The following is an 18,860-nucleotide window of genomic DNA, read 5'->3' as shown; positions in this document are numbered from 1 at the left end:
TTTGTGAGGTAAAGAAAGAACAGACAGAACACATTGTTTTAACGCTGCCTGTGGGGCTCCATAATCAGAACCCGTAGCTCATGCCTCGCACCTATTTTAGACCCCGCAAAACCCTTTTTTCTTTTTGCTCGCGCACATAATATTTGAGGCCTTACGCACAAGTGTTTCTACAAAGGTAGCCGCATAATGACAAACTATTCCTGTATTTTATTCTTGTGTGCAGCCGATGCTGCTGTTTCCGAATATGGGTCGCTTCAGTCGTCAACCAGTCCACAAGAATTTCCAGTTTGATGACAAGAAAGGTCAGTCTATATGTCAGATTGGAGAATGTCAGACTAGGTTATCCGGACAGCATGCTGCTAACCTTGAACGTCACGTGCAGTGGCACCACAGCGCAGCATACCAAGCGCACTAGTCCTGGAGATGCCGTTGTGTAGCAGCATCTGGCGGTGAGCAGGTTCTCGGACCATGGAAGAGCAAGGAAATGAAGCAGACACAACTCCCGCATGCATTGCAGGTGAGCGCGGGTGTGAGCACAAACATAACCGGAGAAGCCATCATGAATGTTGGCGTCGAATCCGTCACTATGAACGGTCGACCCTTTCACATGGTTGGCGGCTCTGGGTTTCAAAAAATCATTGACCCTATATTGCAGGGCCTTAAGAAAAGAATGACTGTGAGCACCGAGAGTGTTCGCTTACGAGTAGCTCAAGAAGCAAAAAAAGCAAGAAAGTTGATTTCACACTCACTTCAAGATTATGTTGTTTTGCTAAAAATTGTCAGTGCTACACACCTTGATCAAGCAATCCTTGGCATCAACATACAATTTATTGAAGATGGCAGGATCCACCTGCAGACACTGGCTATGAAAGAACTTTTTGAGTGGCACACCGCGAAAAACTTAAGGCGAAGTTCTTGGTGTACTCTGAATATGGAGTAGCTCTGGACCAAGTGTGCAGTGTAAGAACGGACAATGGAGCGAATATGGTTAGGACAGTTGCTCTTCTAGCAGAGCCAGTGTCTGAAGAAGACAACGTGCGGCACGTGTCACAGTCAGAGGATGAAGAGTGGGAAATGCCAGATGAGAATTTAACAACTGGCCCTGTCTAAGTGAACTGGAAAGTGACCTCACATTTTTGGATGATGGATCACTCCTTGAAGGGATGAGGTGCGCCGTTCACACATTGCAACTTGCAGTGCACGATGTGCTGAAATGTTCAGCAGTGAAGGACCTTGTTATCAAAATGCACAGAGTGAAAGAAATGCAGGCACTAGCGGTGATGGCCCTCCTCCGCAAGCTAAAATTGAAGAAACCAATTTTGGACTGTCTGACACGGTAGATGTTGACAAGCGCCATGCTTAAAACGGCTGCTGGAGTTCTGAGGATTCCGCAACAACTTTTTTAGCCATGGTGAGCTCTCTCCTACAGAAGAAGAATGACAGGGCATAGATAACGTGGTGGCTGCACTGGATCCTGCTGAGAAAGCCATTGTTGAACTGCAAAGGGAGTAGCTCATGATAAGCGATTTTTACAGCACCTGGCTTAAATGACGCCTAGAGCTTTCTAAAATGGCTACCTCAATAGCCAGCAACATGGCAATTGCCATGAAAAGTCATGAGAAGTTGATGCTAGGCTGCGACCTTTTCTGTGCAGCTATTTGTCTAGATCCTCACTACCACGTAACGTTGACTAGCAAGGAAAGGTGCCGAGCAAAACAGCATCTGGTGACCCCATGGAGGTAGCTTCGTGGGATTGTCGATCAAGTACAATTAATAGCGGCAGCAGAATTTCCCTTTAGGAGCTTATGCGCTGAGGATAAGCCTGAGGCCTTCCTTATGGGAAGAGGACTGCCTGCAACTGGCTAGCAACAGTTCACTCAAAGTCGAAGAAGTAGACAGCCTACTCGATGCCTTCGAGGAGGTGCCTAGAATAAGCAAGGATTATAATGCAGCGGACTATTGGGAGAAGGAAAAGTTGCAGCGCCCAGACCTGTATTCACTTGCCACAGTAGCATTTGCAGTACTGCCCACACCAGTTGGCATTAAGAGTGCATTTTCATGGCTAAAGCACATCTGGTCTAGTCATCAAACGAGGGTGAATCAAACAACACTTGACGACGTTCTCTTCCTTCACTCTTGCTATTCTGCCAAATAAAAATTTGTAGCATTGACCGAGCACATAATAAAATGTTTAGAAGTGGAAAAGGTCTCGCATTATGCTTATTGGTAATTGTACAAGCCAACATTGCACTCTAACCTAAGAGTGGTTGCGGAAGAAAATGCATTGAAAGGTTGTTCTTAGAGCTTGAAAAAATCAGCACAGCATAAAATTGAAAAAGGTAATACCCATGAGATAATTATGCCATACATCCTATAAAATTCTGCAGGAAATTTTTACTGCAAGAAATGCCCATTAAAATATGTACAAGATATGCAGTGTGCCCACTCGAAGTAGAGGGAATGCACGCAACTGATAAAGGTAAAGCACTCGGTGACCATGCGAATAAGTTTTGTTAAAGCCCTTGTATTTGGCTAAATGGGGTTGTTTATTTTCCTTAAGAGAGCTTTAAAAATGCTGAATATGGATAGAATGCAGCATGAGTGTCAATACTGAATTATTGCACTGGTTGCTTTTATATCCTAGGTTTCTTATCTGCTTTATTCCCTAGCATAAGTAAACCATTAGCAGCTTTTCAAAATTGTAATTTCTAGTTTTTATTATGGTGCTGTACCTTGCGTCTTAAGGTATTTTTACCCCTGACCCGACAGCACAACCAAATATTATGCATAGTCTGTAGTTCCAAAATGCATCAGGTGCTCTACTTATTTAGCCTCAACTTAAAGTAAAGTTGTCCGTATATACCATCAGTTTGCATTAGATAATGCCCATCTTCCCCAATTTTCCTTTGCATTTAGAATAAATTAAGTTATAACGTCTATTCTGAGGCAACATATCATGCATTACTTTTCATGGTTTCTAAGTGCATGGTGTTTAACATTATGTAACACTTTAAAAAAATTAAATTATGGGGTTTTACGCGCCAAAACCACCTTCTGATTATGAGGCACGCCGTAGTGGAGGACTCCAGAAATTTCGACCACCTGGGGTTCTTTAACGTGCACCTAAATCTAAGTACACGAGTGTTTTCGCATTTCCCCCCCATCGAAATGCACCCACCGTGGCCGGGATTCGATCCCGCGACCTGCCCCTGCCCCCTTGTGAAGGACTTCAAGGACATCAACAACAATAAATCCATATCTTTTACTTATGCTGCTAGAATAAGCCATTATATACAAACAGCAGTGAGACACAAGCCCTCGCAGTCCTCTATGTCACCGGCAATTCTTGTGCAGCGACACTGTGTCCTTTGTTTGCTGCTCTAAGAGAGCATGATAATTAAAAAAAAAAAAAAAAAACTTTGGGCCTTCTTAACTCTACTTTTGAAGCGCATGCATATGTATTTGCATATCATCTTAAATCTGCTCAACCTTAAAATTAAGGGGCACCTGGATTAAAGTAGATTAATGTGGATCGGCGGGTAGGCTGGGGTGGATTAGTGAGATGAGTGGGTGAGCTAAAGTGAATTAGCAGGATGGGTGTGTTGATTAATTTGGATTAGAGGAATTAGCAGCCCAGGTAAGATGGATTAGTGGATTGGACCAACCTCGATATTTTGGGGGTCTTTGGCATTTGCAAATATTGAAGTGCTATCCCTCTCGACCAGTCAGAAAATTTAGTTGTGCACAAAAAAGACGGAAAGTTTTTAGGTGACGACAACCTAAATGCTATAAAATGTCTTTCTTTAAGCACGTATTGCAGTGTTATGTTGTTTCTAGAATAAGATTGACATCTCGCACTGAAGTTAATAAATATTTGCCTAATGCAAATTTTGTAATCATCCAAACGTTTCCGAAACAAGTATTTATATGAGGAGGAAGCAATTAAACTGAAAAAAAAAAGAAAGGGGCGATCAACTGGATTGATGCGAAGGAAATCTGATAGCATTTTTAGAACGACAGAAATCTGAGCTAGTTGGTAAGGTTTCATTATGCAAATAGAAGTGAGGCATGCAGACAGGACACAAGAGTAGAGAAGTGGACAACACGAACGCCGACTATCAACTGAAGGGAGCACTGAGGCGAAAAAAGAAAGAAGACACAAAACTCATCTGCGCACGCTCAGGAATGGTAACACCACGTGTCAATCGAGTACCCGTGCCGGTCTACGTGAGAGATAACTGTTAAGGAACTTAATCTCTTCCTTATGTAAAGTAATCGAAGGCTGACTCATGCACGCACTTCCACCATTATAGATATGCCACGCCTCTACCATAAGACGCGCATCTTCATTCTTATGCCTGTACAATATCGCGCATTCATCTAACTCTGGCGTGCAGTTACAATCTCGGCAATGTAGCGAAAGATTAGAAGGCGATCCACCGGTTAACGACCTTATATGTTCCATTAGCCTCTGATTGATACACCGTCCCGTTTGCCCTACGTAGAACTGGCCACAGCTAAGGGGAATTTTATAAACCACACCCATACGACAGTCAGTAAAACTGTTGTTCTTATTGTGCTTTACTGGACAAATATCTGTTTGTTTTTTGCCTTTTACCCGCTCCTCTTTATTCTGTACGGAAGCGCATATCTTACCTAGCTTATTGGGAGCAGTGAAAGCAACATTAACGTCATATCTACTAGCAACTTTTTTAAGCCTGTGCGACACTGAATGAATATACGGAATAGCCACTACTCTTTTTTTGCTATTACTGCTTTCTGTAATCACGTCCGTCCCTCTCAAAACCGACTTCTTCAGGCGCTCAGCCACAGTGGCCACCGCTACACTAGGATAACCTGCTTATAATAGGCGCCGGACCTGCGCATTAAAGCTGGTGCTCATTTTGTGCATGCAGGATCTTGTGAGGAAAGACTTAAGACACGACATGGCAATTCCGTTTTTTTACTAATTTAGAATGCTTGGATTGAAAGTTTAGCAACGGCTTCGAAGATCTTGGGGAGTACTGCCAACAAACATGATTTTGTTCGAAGATCAAGGGAATGTCAAGAAACTGAATTACGCGTTGCTGAGGAAATTCCTTGGTAAACTTTAATCCTCCCCCATAAAGTTTAAATTGCTCACTTACTGAGGTAGCAGCGGAATCGAATTCTTCCCTATTGCAGAAAATCAGGTAATCATCAACGTAACGAAATATCTTGATAACGCTATCACCTAATGCTTTCTCTAAGTAGTTGTCAACCTTACTCAGGTAAATGTTACTAAGTATAGGGGCAACCTTTGAGCCAATACAAATGCCTGATTTCTACAGAAAAACGCCATCTCTCCTCCCAATCAGCGTCGACTTCAAGTACATTGAAAGAATTTCTAGGAAAGCTCCCGTGGAAACACCGCATCTGTCAATAAAAGCCGACTCTTGCACTTGTTCTTTAATGCACTCATTTACGGAATTTAGCAACCCGTCATGCGGCAAGGAATAATACAGGACTTCGATATCCATACTAAAAGCTGTACAATCACCAGGATTTTCCTCTCTCAAATACTGAACTAGTGCCTGAGGATTACGACGCTTGTAATGCAGCTAAGATATTCGCCCACACTTAGCGGAAACGTGCCGTGTTAGAATAGCAGTGAAGACAAATACCAGTTTCCGCACCATGCCATCCATATGTTTCTATGTCGCTGAAGTACTAAAACACCAAACAGACGACACAAGAAGAGACACGGACAAGCACTTCTTGTGTCTGTTTGGCGCTTTAGTACTTCAGTAACATGCACCAACTAGCCCAACAAAAAGTTCTATTGAGTTTCTATGTCACTGGCAGCTAGGCATGCCCACCTCTGTTTCTGTCCCCTCAAAGTGGACATGGCTATGTTATTGTCGCAAACTTGCTGATATTAACAATATTATTCATTACTGATACGGAAGAAACCGTTTCAATGTGCGTAATGTACTCACAAGAAGAAAAATAATCGCGTTCGGCGTGGTTTGCTCCGCCGGCCGCCATTTTTGTTTTGGCATCCCGCACTGACAGCGGCAGCTGGGCAGCCGCCTGCTTTGTTATCCTGCAGCAAATGCGGGATGAAAAAAGAAAATGTTTCTTTTCATGGGAAACTTAACCCGCGTAATGATCGCACCCCTGAATTTGCATCAATTTTTTTTTACAAAAAATTGCAATCATTATGCGAGTAAATATGATATATATATGCTGACTGAAATAATAAAGACACTTGGTTGTTAGTCAGCACTGTGGTCTGTGCCACTCTCTTCGTCTTGTTGTTTGGCGCTGTTTTCAGCCCGTTTGAACCCATTTGAACCGGTTTGAACTGAAACGGAATGGTGCTTGGGAACCGAACCTGGAAATGAATCTGAAAAGCTTGAACCCGAACCCAAATTGAACCTGAAAACATTCCGGTTCGACACCCTGCTTCCAACTCAGATGTTCCTGATGCCTTGAACCTTGCCTTTTGTTCAATGTTTACAAAAGGATCTGCCAATGAACTTGCAGATTTACCATTTTCCGATTTTCCACCATTGAAAGGTATTGATTTTAGGCAAGGCATCGTTAGGGTTATAGATAGCCTGAAGTGCTCACTATTCTGTGGGACCGACAGAATCAATGCCGAAGTGTTAAAAATACGAAGTATGTGTGTAAATCCTCTGTATCATTTTTCAGCACAGCAATCACTTGACAGAGGCACTGCTGCAAGAGACTGGAAAACAGGGGAGGTCATTCCAGTCTTCAAGAAAGCTGATCGGCCTCCCCCAGATAACTACCGTCCCATTTCACTCACCAGCGTATGCCCCAAAATCATGAAATACGTCATCTACTCTCACGTTGCTAACTTCCTAACCTCAGCGAAGTTCCTTCACACTAATCAACATGGCTTCCAGAGAGATCACTCATGCGAAACGCAGTTAACTTTATTTATTCATGATATTCATTTAAACCTCTACTGTAACATTCCAACTGACACCCCAGATTTCAAAGAAACTTTCAATAAGGTTCCACATTCTCGTTTTTTGCTAAAATTATCACGCCTAAACATCCAGCCACTTGTTCTTAACTGGATCCAGTATTTTTTAACTAACCAAAAACAGTTTGTATATGCTAATCTTACATCTTCTGTTTGCTCCATTCTGTCTGGTGCACCTCAGGGCACTGTTCTTGGGCCGCTCCTATTTTTAATCTACATGAATGACATGCCAATCACTGTAACCTCTGTAATAAGTCTTTTTGCTGATGGTTATGTCCTGTACCACCCTGTAAATAACCTCGCTGACGTCTCTTCCCTTGGGGCGGATCTCTTTCATATTCAAGACTGGTGTGCTACATGGCTCAAGTCCCTGAACATTAGTAAGACTGTACACAGTTCATTCCATCGTCGACCTTACTACATCCCCCCTGCCTGCAAGATTACAAGCCTGGATTACAACTGGATTAATAACTGTACCATATCTACCACAAACTCTTACAAGTACTTAGGAATTCACCTCTCCGACGATTTGTCTTGGACAAATCACCTAACCCATATAATCAATTCAGCTAACAAAATTCTTGGTTATCTTCGCCATAATCTTTTCATGGCACAGCCATCCGTCAAACCAGTTGCTTATAAAACGCTTGTGTGACCAAAACTTGAATATGCATGTGCTATCTGTGACCCGTACCAAACTAATCTCACTAAAGCCCATGAACCTGTTCACAACTGCACTGCTCGATTAATTTATTCAGATTACTCATACCACACTAGCCTTTCATCACTAAAATCTAAACTAGACCTATCGCCTCTTGCCTCTCATCATCGCATCTCTCGCCTATGCCTCTATCACAGGTTTTTTTACTCCATACCTTGCGACAGGCAGCTGATCCAGCTGGCTCATCATGTTCGTCGAACAGGCCGTCCAAGCTCGGTAATCCCGCCACGAGCCTGCACCACTTTGCACCACTACGTTCCTGCAGTCATTCTTTGTCCAAACTGCCCGAGACTGAAATGGCCTTCCAAGACAAACTGCACTCATCTTTTGACTCATCTTTGCAATGCAATCATCATCATTCCCATTTTTTATGTGCCGATCTCTCATGTAATGTCCTATTGCATACCTGCCAACCTGGTGAGATCAAAAGCCGGGAGACTTTTTATTCGCGCCAATGGGGGGGGGGGGGGGGGGGTTGCACTCACTGTTTCAACTTCCGGTGGAACCAAGGGAGGGGGGGAAGGGGGGGAGGTGTTTCGTTCAAACTTTCAGGCAGTGTTCGATGAGTCCTTTTGCCAGGATCTTGCAGTAGCAGACTTTGCTCATTTCAAAAATTTGTCGGAGTAGCTTTGCTCAAAACATGGTCCAGACTGACGGCCCTTCACTAGCAGCAGGTGTTAGAGGGTTGTGTTGCACATTGATGAGCGGAATTCAGTCCTAGTTTCTCACGCTGTGCTAAACATCCTCTCACACTCTGCCTTGCTATGCTGTATCACGAATAAATCGAGCAACACCTTAGCAACTCGGTGAAACATGTTTTCCATTAGTGTTTTTCATTTTTCCAACCACTGACCACTGCACGTCCCACCTTTCTTCATTCAGAATGTCCTCTTGAAGATTGTACGCCTGTAGTGTAGCAAACTCAGCTTCGAGAGCATCTAAAGCGTCTTCAGCAGATTCATTGGAATCTCGGGGCACCAGCTGAGGGAAACTCTGAATAAAGAAACGAAGACTCGAGAGCGATGCCTGTGAAATAAATTTCAGGTTGGCCACCTCCGCATTCTTCAGAGTTGCGTTTCAGAGTTTCGTCCACATCCATAACGCTTCGCCTAGTCACATTTCAGAAACATTTTCCATAGAAGAGGCCCAACGTGGTCGCTGACACTAAGGGGTAGGTTGTGTTCGACGAGGACTCCCGTGAACAGGCACTCCACACGTACAACACTGTCGTTGCAGTTGTTCCAGAGAAAGTTCACTATGTTGTCTTGATGCTTAGCGGTGCAAACATAGCTTTGATGCTTTGCCATGGAAACGTGCAGTTTCAAGTCGTCTTTGCCACTGTGAGACACGCTGACGTCTCATAGACACGTGCAAAATACAAAATGTTCTCCTTTTCTTGATGTGAAAAAGCACGGAAATTCAGAAGTATAAGATCGCAAAAAACTTCTGCAAATACCTTTTCTTGGGTTTTGATAGCGTCATGGCATCAAGCACATGAGGCTTGTAACTATACACAGTGCACCGCACACACACGACCTAGCCAACACTAATCATACACACAAGCAGCAGCAACAAGATGCGAAATGGAGGAAGGCATGCATGAAATGCAAGAGCTACATTGGCTCTCGCTCTGGTCGGCTTACTAGGCACTGTAGTTGGCTGCTTAGTCAATGATACCGATGGTGCTAGTGCGGCCGTTGTTGGTGACGCTGATGATTCCGATGTGGCTGTAGATTCCGCGGTGCCGGTTTCGCAAAAACTATTATTGCGCAAACAGAGACCACTTTTCGGGAGATATAAGACAGTGATTGTACAATCGGAAAGTTCAGTAAAAAATCGGGAGCCTCCTGGGCGAATTGGGGGGGGGATGGCAGGTATGCTATTGGGACCCTTGAGGTATCAATAAAACAAACAAGCCCTCAGTGCCAAATGGCTGACAAGAGTGGGTGGTCCTGCATCACGACCGGCCATCGGAATACCATCGGACAGTCATGGCACTGGCGTCACAGTGCTAGCGTTTCTCCGCGTCCACGCCCCCATCGCTATGTTTTGAGCTCCTTGGCCCACAAACCATCGCAGCCTTACTTGGCTACCCAAAGCAGGCCGCAGATGGGCGGGAAATGATGGCCACACCATGAGTGCCGTAGAAGTGCCCGCATAATTGCTATCCCAGTAATAAGTAGTCCTACCCGGAACAGCTACAGAGGTCCAGTAGAAAAAATCATGAGCCATTCCACTCTGTGAAGGTGGATGACCAGGGAAGGTGTTTAGCACACAGCACAGAGGTGACAGAATTTTGAACAAAGGTACAAACATATTTATTTTCCTGATCGGTATGCACACACACTCTTGTATCACCTCTGTTATTAAATGCATCCGTCACATATGACAATGTCATGAATGGCTACTACCCCCTTAAGCAAAGGTTCATACCGCTGTAAATAAAAGAAAAATTATGTGGCCTTCTCATTGTGATGACAGAAGAGAAATGGAATTCTATGCTGGAAAGATGAGCGCCAACGGAGCCAGCTGTGGAAGAAGAAGTCGATGCTCGAGCCAATGCTGATGATGATCGCTATTGATGATGATGACAATAGTTTCCTCTTGCCAACAAATGGCTCATACCCCCTTAAGCAATGAGCAGCAATGGAACCAGCTGTGGAAGGCGACGACAATGAACAACATGTGAGCAGTGGCAAGAGTGCGTTCACACAGTTGTGCCAAGGGGGCCAACGAGCTAGTTCGCGGGTTGTTCACGGATGACAGAAATGCCCTAGCCATATACAGCTTCGCTGTCAAGAGCAGTCAAGCTTGGCTCACCTGAGCTAGGCCCCATGAGCCACCAGCCGGAGGACTCCGCAGAGCCGTTGAATGTGCTCGTATGATGGTGGGTAGGGTGGTGGCAGTGGCGGCTGTGATTGCCACCGCAGATGGGGCCGGCCCAGCTGGGGAATGATGGAAGGCGTGGCGGGGGTGGCATCTCCAGAATGGCCGATGGCGGAGGGCCCAGGGAGTGCCCTGTGGCACAGTGCGGGCAGCTGGCACGCATGCCATGCCCACCCAGTACTACCAGCCACACCACCATCTGGAAACCATTCCAGCAAACACTGATTGGCAAAGACACCGATGAGGAATACAAGGCTGAGATGTATTATGGCACGCCTCACTTGCCCATACCTGCGAACCTTTAAATTTGAAAAACACTACAGTAAAAGCCCCCCAAGAAATCAGGACCCTTTCCACCCTGTGAAGGTAGTTGGACAGCGAAGCTGTGGGGGGACCACCACCTACAATATGACGACGAGACAAACAGTAAATTTTGGCAAACATTTGATTTTGTAACAATCACCACCACTACTTTGTGGTCACTATGATATATGGCTAAATTTTCAGTTTTAATTACTCAAACGTTCTTTGCCAACGTAATATCAATACACGCTCCATGTGATGATGATGATGAAAAACTTTATCCCTCTTTAAAGGGAAGGGGGCAATGGAATAGAGGGTGGGGGGAGGAACTACTTGAAGTAGGCCTCCTTTATCCTCTCAGCCCACTCCAGGATGGCCTCCTGAAGATCGGGCCTGGAGCTGCACAAGGCAGCCTCCCACTGCTCCTCACTAGATATTAATTGCTTGAGGAAAGGGGGAAGGGGGTGCTTAGGGCACCCCCACATGATGTGGTTTAAGTCTGCTTTGGGAGACACAGAATTTACAAGAGGGAGAAAGGTAAATGGCGGGATGAATGCGGTGGAGGAGGTAAGGGGACGGAAAGGTGCGAGTCTGCAGCTGTCGCCACAGAACTTCACACCTACGCGGGGATTTGCTATGTGTGGTTGTTGGCTGAGCGGCATCGGTGAAGCACATCAAGGCAAACTCGTCGGCGACGAACTGGAGAAACCATCTGTTTTGTGGCTTGACAATGTCCACATTAAAATCATCGACAACAATCACCGGTGTGGTGTGGTCACTTGCCAGTGCCGAGAAGTGCATTCACACGAAGCACTCCATGTCCGATCTGGGCGTTGCGTACACGGGCTTGCTTATAGGGGTATGAGCCATTGATGATCACAGTTTTCGACATGCTGTTCTCTATGACGCATTTTTTGCTTGCTTAGAGGGGGTATGAGCCATTCCTGATTTTGGCAGCTTTTGCTCGCACTTTTCTGTCCGTGGACATGATTGTGCTGTTGGGGGGTAGCGGTAAACAAGCTTCGCTCAAATACAAAATTTTGGTTAGAAATGCTAAAACTTTAGTAAAAAAAATGCTAAAATTGTTGTTTAACTCAAGGTGTTGATTACTTGATCTGTAGGGACACTGTGAACAGGCACTCCCCTCTGTAACCACAGCTATGATGAGATGCCCCACAAAAGGAATTATCTATGAAGTTCATTTATGAAGTGGGTTTGCTGCAGGTATGCATCCAAATAATGTAGCTCTAAATAGCAGAGCAACTGTATATTTTAAAATCAATTCTGCCCTAAACTGGGTGCAAACAAAACATAGTAAGATCATTGGCATCTGTACAACAATTATATGCTTATAATGAGTACAGAATATTTCGTATTAGTATATGTGTAATGGGACTAGGTTATAATGATGTTTAACATATTTTGTTTTATGTGGGCCATTTCATTGCAGGAAAAATTCTGGAAACTTGTTAGGTTGAGCCTTGCTTGGTTCTTTTCAAATGCAATGTAGTCCTCCTTCATTGACAGGCAATTAACTAGACCCGAGTAAGTGCTGTCAAAGTTTGCAACATTGCTGACATTGCAGTGAAGTGCTGTAGGAGGTACAGGATGGAATCACCACCGATCACCACTGCAGGCATCACTGTTACACACATCTTTTGTTCCGGCTGCATCATCTCTGGCTTACCTAGCCTCAGCAGAAGGGAACAAGTTCATTAATTTGTACATTTCACCATCATCATTATAAGTAGAGGTGGGCTAATATCAGCTTTTTCAAATACAAATATTAATTATCTAATATAGAATAGTTAAACGCAGATGCACAAATGTAAAGCAGGGGACCATATTTCGGTATAGTCAAGTACCATGCTTGTGAAAAAAAGAGGCATCTCTCTATCAGAGATAATGAGGATCAGTTTTAAACATAATGTTACTAATTGTCATAAAAAGCTGCAGAAATAGCCTCTGACCATCTTCAGAATCAGATTGCAAGCAAGTCTTCCAAGAATATATAGCTGCTGATTAAATGGTTGCCACTAACTAAATGGTTACTGAAAAAAGATCAGAAGTTGTGGAAAAAATAAGAAAAAGCTGCTGAAAGACTTGTGTGCTGGCATTACATGTACAAGGGCTCATTGTATGGAAAATATCACCGATTGTAGCATAAAAGATGAAACTACACGACTAGGCTGGCAAATACACTAAGTGAAAGACTACAATCGTAAATCACAGATTATGATGTACACAGGCTTGCACTGCGAAGCAGAAACAGAAAACGCTTAACCTTTTTGTTGCTGCTCGGCTTCGAAAACGTTTGCAGTCTTATCACTTCTGATAACTTCCAATACTTTGTTTAGCAGATCGAGAACAGGAACCAGACTTAAACAAGCAATTGTTGCAAAATATCTAGTCAGTTTTGATATTCAAAAATACCAAATAGTTCATTTTCAAATATGAATAGTTAGCACATATTTTATTCGTATCTCAAAGTTGGGATATTCACCCATCCTTAACTATTAACTCATGTTCATGCTGATACATGAGCAAAAATATAAAATGCAAATTTTAGATTTGCTTCGGTATATCCATGTCAAGGTTTGAATGTGCTTTTAAATCTGTGACAACACTAACACACTGGTGCACAGGCATCGGCACAAACCTTCGCGACCACAACGGAGGATCAAAACAGTAGTTGCTCAACACGTACACAAAGACATCTTGAGCTACCTTAAGATGTGTCAACTTAAAATATCATGTCACACACGAAAAGCATAATCTATAACCGCTTTGCACGATGCAGGAAAAATAAATGTTGGGCTGAGTGCGTGCAGCACATTCCTCGAACATAATGTGATGAACTAACTGCCGATCGATAGTAGGAGCAACACATAAATCTTATCTGTAAACGTTTGTGTGCTATCATTAGACTAGAAATATCAGTTAGTCTGCTACAGTTAGTCTAGACAGCTAGTCTACAATTATTCTCGGTAGAACACATTCACTACTAAATCTCAAAAAAAAAAAAAGGAAGGAAGAAAGAAAGAAAGAACGAAAGAAGGACAGTCTTACACTGCACAGCTCTCTACAGTACCACCGCTGTTGATGATGACAAATTTTGGTATGAAAAAGTGGAAGGCGTTCTTTCTTGTAATGTGTGTCCTTTTGCGCTCCGAAGTAAGTGATCAACAGGGATTGCCAACTAGCCTAGCTAGGCAACGAAATTCTGGTCGCAGGTTCGATTCTCGGCCGTACAGGGGCAAACTGCAAAAGCGCCCGTGTGCATGGATAAAGGGGGGTGACCCCAGTGGTGAACATTAACCCTGTATTATACTGCGCATCACTGACTGGTCGCATCAGTTGCGACCAGTCAAGTTGAGTGTGCAAAACTGAGCACGCAAAGTGTTCCTTGCGTTCAAATACTTGGCGGTTATCATTCGTACCAAGTGATTCGTTTTATGACGCTGCAGCTGTTGGACACAGACTCCCAAAACTTTCATATAGGCGGAAGTAGATGGTTTCGGACTCTGATCCCCCCGCGTGCCTAACCCGAGTAACCGAGTACTGCCGAGAAAGGTATCGAAAAGGTTGGATGATTAGAGCGCGCTATGCCAGCGCAAGCTAAAATACTCCGCCGCAAGTGTTGGCACACAAGGCGCGTCGTCAAGCAATTCTGGGCTGCAGAGAAACAAGACGCTGAACAACATCCGAATTTGAAAGATGTGTGAGAACGTTGTTTGCTCTCAAGGAAATGTTATGGCCACTGGCCTGCTACATGATATCGAAGAGAGCATTGACGGCACCAACCAAACACAGGTCAGCCGAATCGGTTGGCTATAAATCTGGCGGCACAATGAAGAAACTGGCTTACGCGCAATCGCTAAGGTGTTCGAAACCGGAAAACCACTAATGACCTCACCTTCAACAACATCCACTGAAGCCAAAACATCATGGCCATGGTTTCAAGGCGTCGTCGACATCACGCCGAAGAAGCGAATCACCGTCGACCTTGTCGTCTGCTATTTTTCCTTGAATGCAAAGGCTACATCGCCGCATATGGTATCACAAACTGTGCACGAGTAAACGAAAGCAATGGATTAAATGTGAAGTAATGAAGTGCTTATATTTGGAAGCATGCGAGATCCACCAAGGGCTGGAGCGGGCGGAGGAACAGTTGTGATTGGTTGCCTCTGTCACGTGATGCAAACGTGCGTCCAGTGGCAATGCCAGTGGGTACACCAAGAGCGGGCGCGAGAGTTTCTTTGCTCCTTGCATAGAGTTTCGAAAATTTGCTATGAGGCCTGGTGAGGGGCCCTTTAATAGCAATTGCACTAATTTATTTTATTTTTATTTATTTATTTGACACCTGCTTCGCCTTTGCAGGCATCACAGCAGGGGGATACATAAAAGTAAGCATCATATTTTAGACCAATAACAAAAAAACTAATTACACGAAGCGCGGTGAAGATCATCATGCATTAGAGACAATGGATACAATCATAGGCGATAGATCAACCCACTCTCGTACAGATCCAACAAAACGTGAATAGCGCAAGACGTCACATTTAAAGGAAAATTAATTGAAATTATGAATTATGAAAAAATTTCAACCTGAGGTTTCGTCTACGATATTTCAAGTCTTCCCATAATGATTTCTCTCATACTAAGTTGACGATCCCAATTACCTAAAACGAATCGCACTGCCCTATTCCGTATTTTTTTCAAGCGTATCGGCCAGCTCTTTGGTATACGGATCCCAGCAAACACATGTTTACTCTAACAATAAGTGCATATGAATGAAATACAGTTGTTCTTTTAAGTTAGATGGAAGTTCGCTGAAATTTCGTCGTAAACTCAAAACACGTGCAGCCTTAACTTTATTTGGTGAACGTGCCTATATATATAGTCCACCTCAAATCACTCGATCGTTAAATAAGCTCCTAGATATTTATGTTCCATGGCCGTGCTTAATGTAGCGTTATCTACGGTGTACGTATTCAACTGGTATGAACGTTTCCTTGTAAAGGTGACGTGAACACACTTTTTAGCATTCAACGATATTTCTGAATGGGCACGCCAGGATATGCTATTACATTCAAATCATGCTGCAGATATTCGGAATATCACGTTCATTCTCCAGTCCTGTAAACTACACAGTCATTCGCGAACATTTATATTGTGTGACCTCGAAGAATTGTTCACTGAAGTGACGGCCTTATATGAGTTTATCCAAGACCTCATATAGTACGTCACAGTTCCATTTCACAGCCTGAGTCCTCTTGCACGACCAAGCATCTGGCGTCTCTCGTTGGTGTAATATCTTTCTTCATAAGATTGCTTTGTATGTACTTCGCTATGACTAATACTGCTTCGCCTTTCCGGAGAAACTGCAACACCCCTCTCTCTCTCTCACTCTCTCTCTCTCTTTCTTTCTGCGCATGACTGCTATTGATTCTCACCGGAGGTACAGGTGATTCTCACTTCGAGGGAATCTGGCTTGGCCTCATTTCGGTTACGGAGTCGATTATACAGGGTGTCCCAACTATCATGCACCAAGAATTAAAGAAAGAGCAATTGCGTTACTCGAACAAAACGTAATGCATATTGTGCCAGTACAGTGGAGTATCATCATCATCATCATCATCATCATCATCATCAGCCTAGTTACGCCCACTGCAGGGCAAAGGCCTCTCCCATACTTCTCCAACTACCCCGGTCATGTACTAATTGTGGCCATGTTGTCCCTGCAAACGTCTTAATTTCATCCGCCCACCTAACTTTCTGCCGCCCCCTGCTACGCTTCCCTTCCCTTGGAATCCAGTCCGTAACCCTTAATGACCATCGGTTATCTTCCCTCCTCATTACATGTCCTGCCCATGCCCATTTCTTTTTCTTGATTTCAACTAAGATGTCGTTTACCCGCGTTTGTTGCCTCACCCAATCTGCTCTTTTCTTATCCCTTAACGTTACACCCATCATTCTTCTTTCCATAGCTCGTTGCGTCGTCCTCAATTTCAGCAGAACCCTTTTCGTAAGCCTCCAGGTTTCTGCCCCATATGTGAGTACTGGTAACACACAGCTGTTATACACTTTCCTTTTGAGGGATAGTGGCAACCTGCTGTTCATGATTTGAGAATGCCTGCCAAACGCACCCCAGCCCATTCTTATTCTTCTGGTTATTTCAGTCTCATGATCCGGATCCGTGGTCACTACCTGCCCTAAGTAGATGTATTCCCTTACCACTTCCAGTGCTTCGCTACCTATCGTAAACTGCTGTTCTCTTCCGAGACTGTTAAACAATACTTTAGTTTTCTGCAGATTAATTTTCAGACCCACCCTTCTGCTTTGCCTCTCCAGGTCAGTGAGCATGCATTGCAATTGGTCTCCTGAGTTACTAAGCAAGGCAATATCATCAGCGAATCGCAAGTTGCTAAGGTATTCTCCATCAACTTTTATCCCCAATTCTTCCCACTCCAGGCCTCTGAATACCTCCTGTAAACATGCTGTGAATAGCATTGGAGATATCGTATCTCCCTGTCTGACGCCTTTCTTTATAGGGATTTTGTTGCTTTCTTTGTGGAGGACTACGGTGGCTGTGGAGCCGCTATAGATATCTTCCAGTATTTTTAAATATGGCTCATCTACACCCTGATTCCGTAATGCCTCCATGACTGCTGAGGTTTCGACTGAATCAAACGCTTTCTCGTAATCAATGAAAGCTATATATAAGGGTTGGTTATATTCTGCACATTTCTCTATCACTTGATTGACAGTGTGAATATGGTCTATTGTTGAGTAGCCTTTACGGAATCCTGCCTGGTCCTTTGGTTGACAGAAGTCTAAGGTGTTCCTGATTCTATTTGCGATTACCTTAGTAAATACTTTGTAGGCAACGGACAGTAAGCTGATCGGTCTATAATTTTTCAAGTCTTTGGCGTCCCCTTTCTTATGGATTAGGATTATGTTAGCGTTCTTCCAAGATTCCGGTACTCTCGAGGTTATGAGGCATTGCGTATACAGGGTGGCCAGTTTCTCTAGAACAATCTGACCACCATCCTTCAACAAATCTGCTGTTACCTGATCCTCCCCAGCTTCCTTCGCCCTTTGCATAGCTCCTAAGGCTTTCTTTACTTCTTCTGGCGTTACCTGTGGGATTTCAAATTCCTCTAGGCTATTCTCTCTTCCACTATCGTCGTGGGTGCCACTGGTACTGTATAAATCTCTATAGAACTCCTCAGCTACTTGAACTATCTCATCCATATTAGTAACGATATTGCCGGCTTTGTCTCTTAACGCACACATCTGATTCTTGCCTATTCCTAGTTTCTTCTTCACTGTTTTTAGGCTTCCTCCGTTCCTGAGAGCCTGTTCAATTCTATCCATATTATAGTTTCTGATGTCCGCTGTCTTACGCTTGTTGATTAACTTAGAAAGTTCTGCCAGTTCTATTCTAGCTGTAGGGTTAGAGGCTTTCATACATTGGCGTTTCTTGATCAGATCTTTCGTCTCCTGCGATAGCTTACTGGTTTCCTGTATAACGGCGTTACCACCGACTTCTATTGCGCACTCCTTAATGATGCTCATGAGATTGTCGTTCATTGCTGCAACACTAAGGTCCTCTTCCTGAGTTAAAGCCGAGTACCTGTTCTGTAGCTTGATCCGGAATTCATCTAGTTTCCCTCTTACCGCTAACTCATTGATTGGCTTCTTGTGTACCAGTTTCTTCCGTTCCCTCTTCAAGTCTAGGCTAATTCGAGTTCTTACCATCCTATGGTCACTGCAGCGTACCTTGCCGAGCACGTCTACATCTTGTATGATGCCAGGGTTCGCGCAGAGTATGAAATCGATTTCATTTCTAGTCTCACCATTCGGGCTCCTCCACTTCCACTTTCGACTAGCTCGCTTGCGGAAAAAGGTGTTCATTATCCGCATATTATTCTGTTCTGCAAACTCTAC

The 18,860-nt window shown here is 43.9% G+C and overlaps 1 protein-coding gene across 4 annotated transcripts in view; it reads right to left on the bottom strand.

Moving 5' to 3' along the window:
• The window catches only part of LOC142588516 (uncharacterized), an 87,089-nt gene extending 72,002 nt beyond the window's left edge, over positions 1–15,087 (bottom strand). For 2 of the 4 annotated variants that reach the window (XM_075700333.1, XM_075700336.1), the window contains exons 1-3: positions 14,824–15,087; positions 10,539–10,803; positions 5,979–6,085 (exon numbers count right to left, since the gene is read on the bottom strand). In XM_075700333.1, coding sequence (XP_075556448.1) covers positions 5,979–6,085; positions 10,539–10,772 — 341 coding nt within the window. In that variant the 5' untranslated portion in view covers positions 10,773–10,803; positions 14,824–15,087. The remainder of the gene's footprint in view (positions 1–5,978; positions 6,086–10,538; positions 10,804–14,823) is intronic. The other 2 variants (XM_075700335.1, XM_075700337.1) reach the window with 1 other exon arrangement.
• Positions 15,088–18,860: the final 3,773 nt, after the last annotated feature.

The sequence above is a fragment of the Dermacentor variabilis genome, chromosome 7, assembly GCF_050947875.1.
Source record: "Dermacentor variabilis isolate Ectoservices chromosome 7, ASM5094787v1, whole genome shotgun sequence".
NCBI lineage: Eukaryota > Metazoa > Arthropoda > Arachnida > Ixodida > Ixodidae > Dermacentor > Dermacentor variabilis.
The sequence above is the reverse complement of the archived record's forward strand: the minus strand, read 5'-3'. Positions and strand labels throughout refer to the sequence as shown.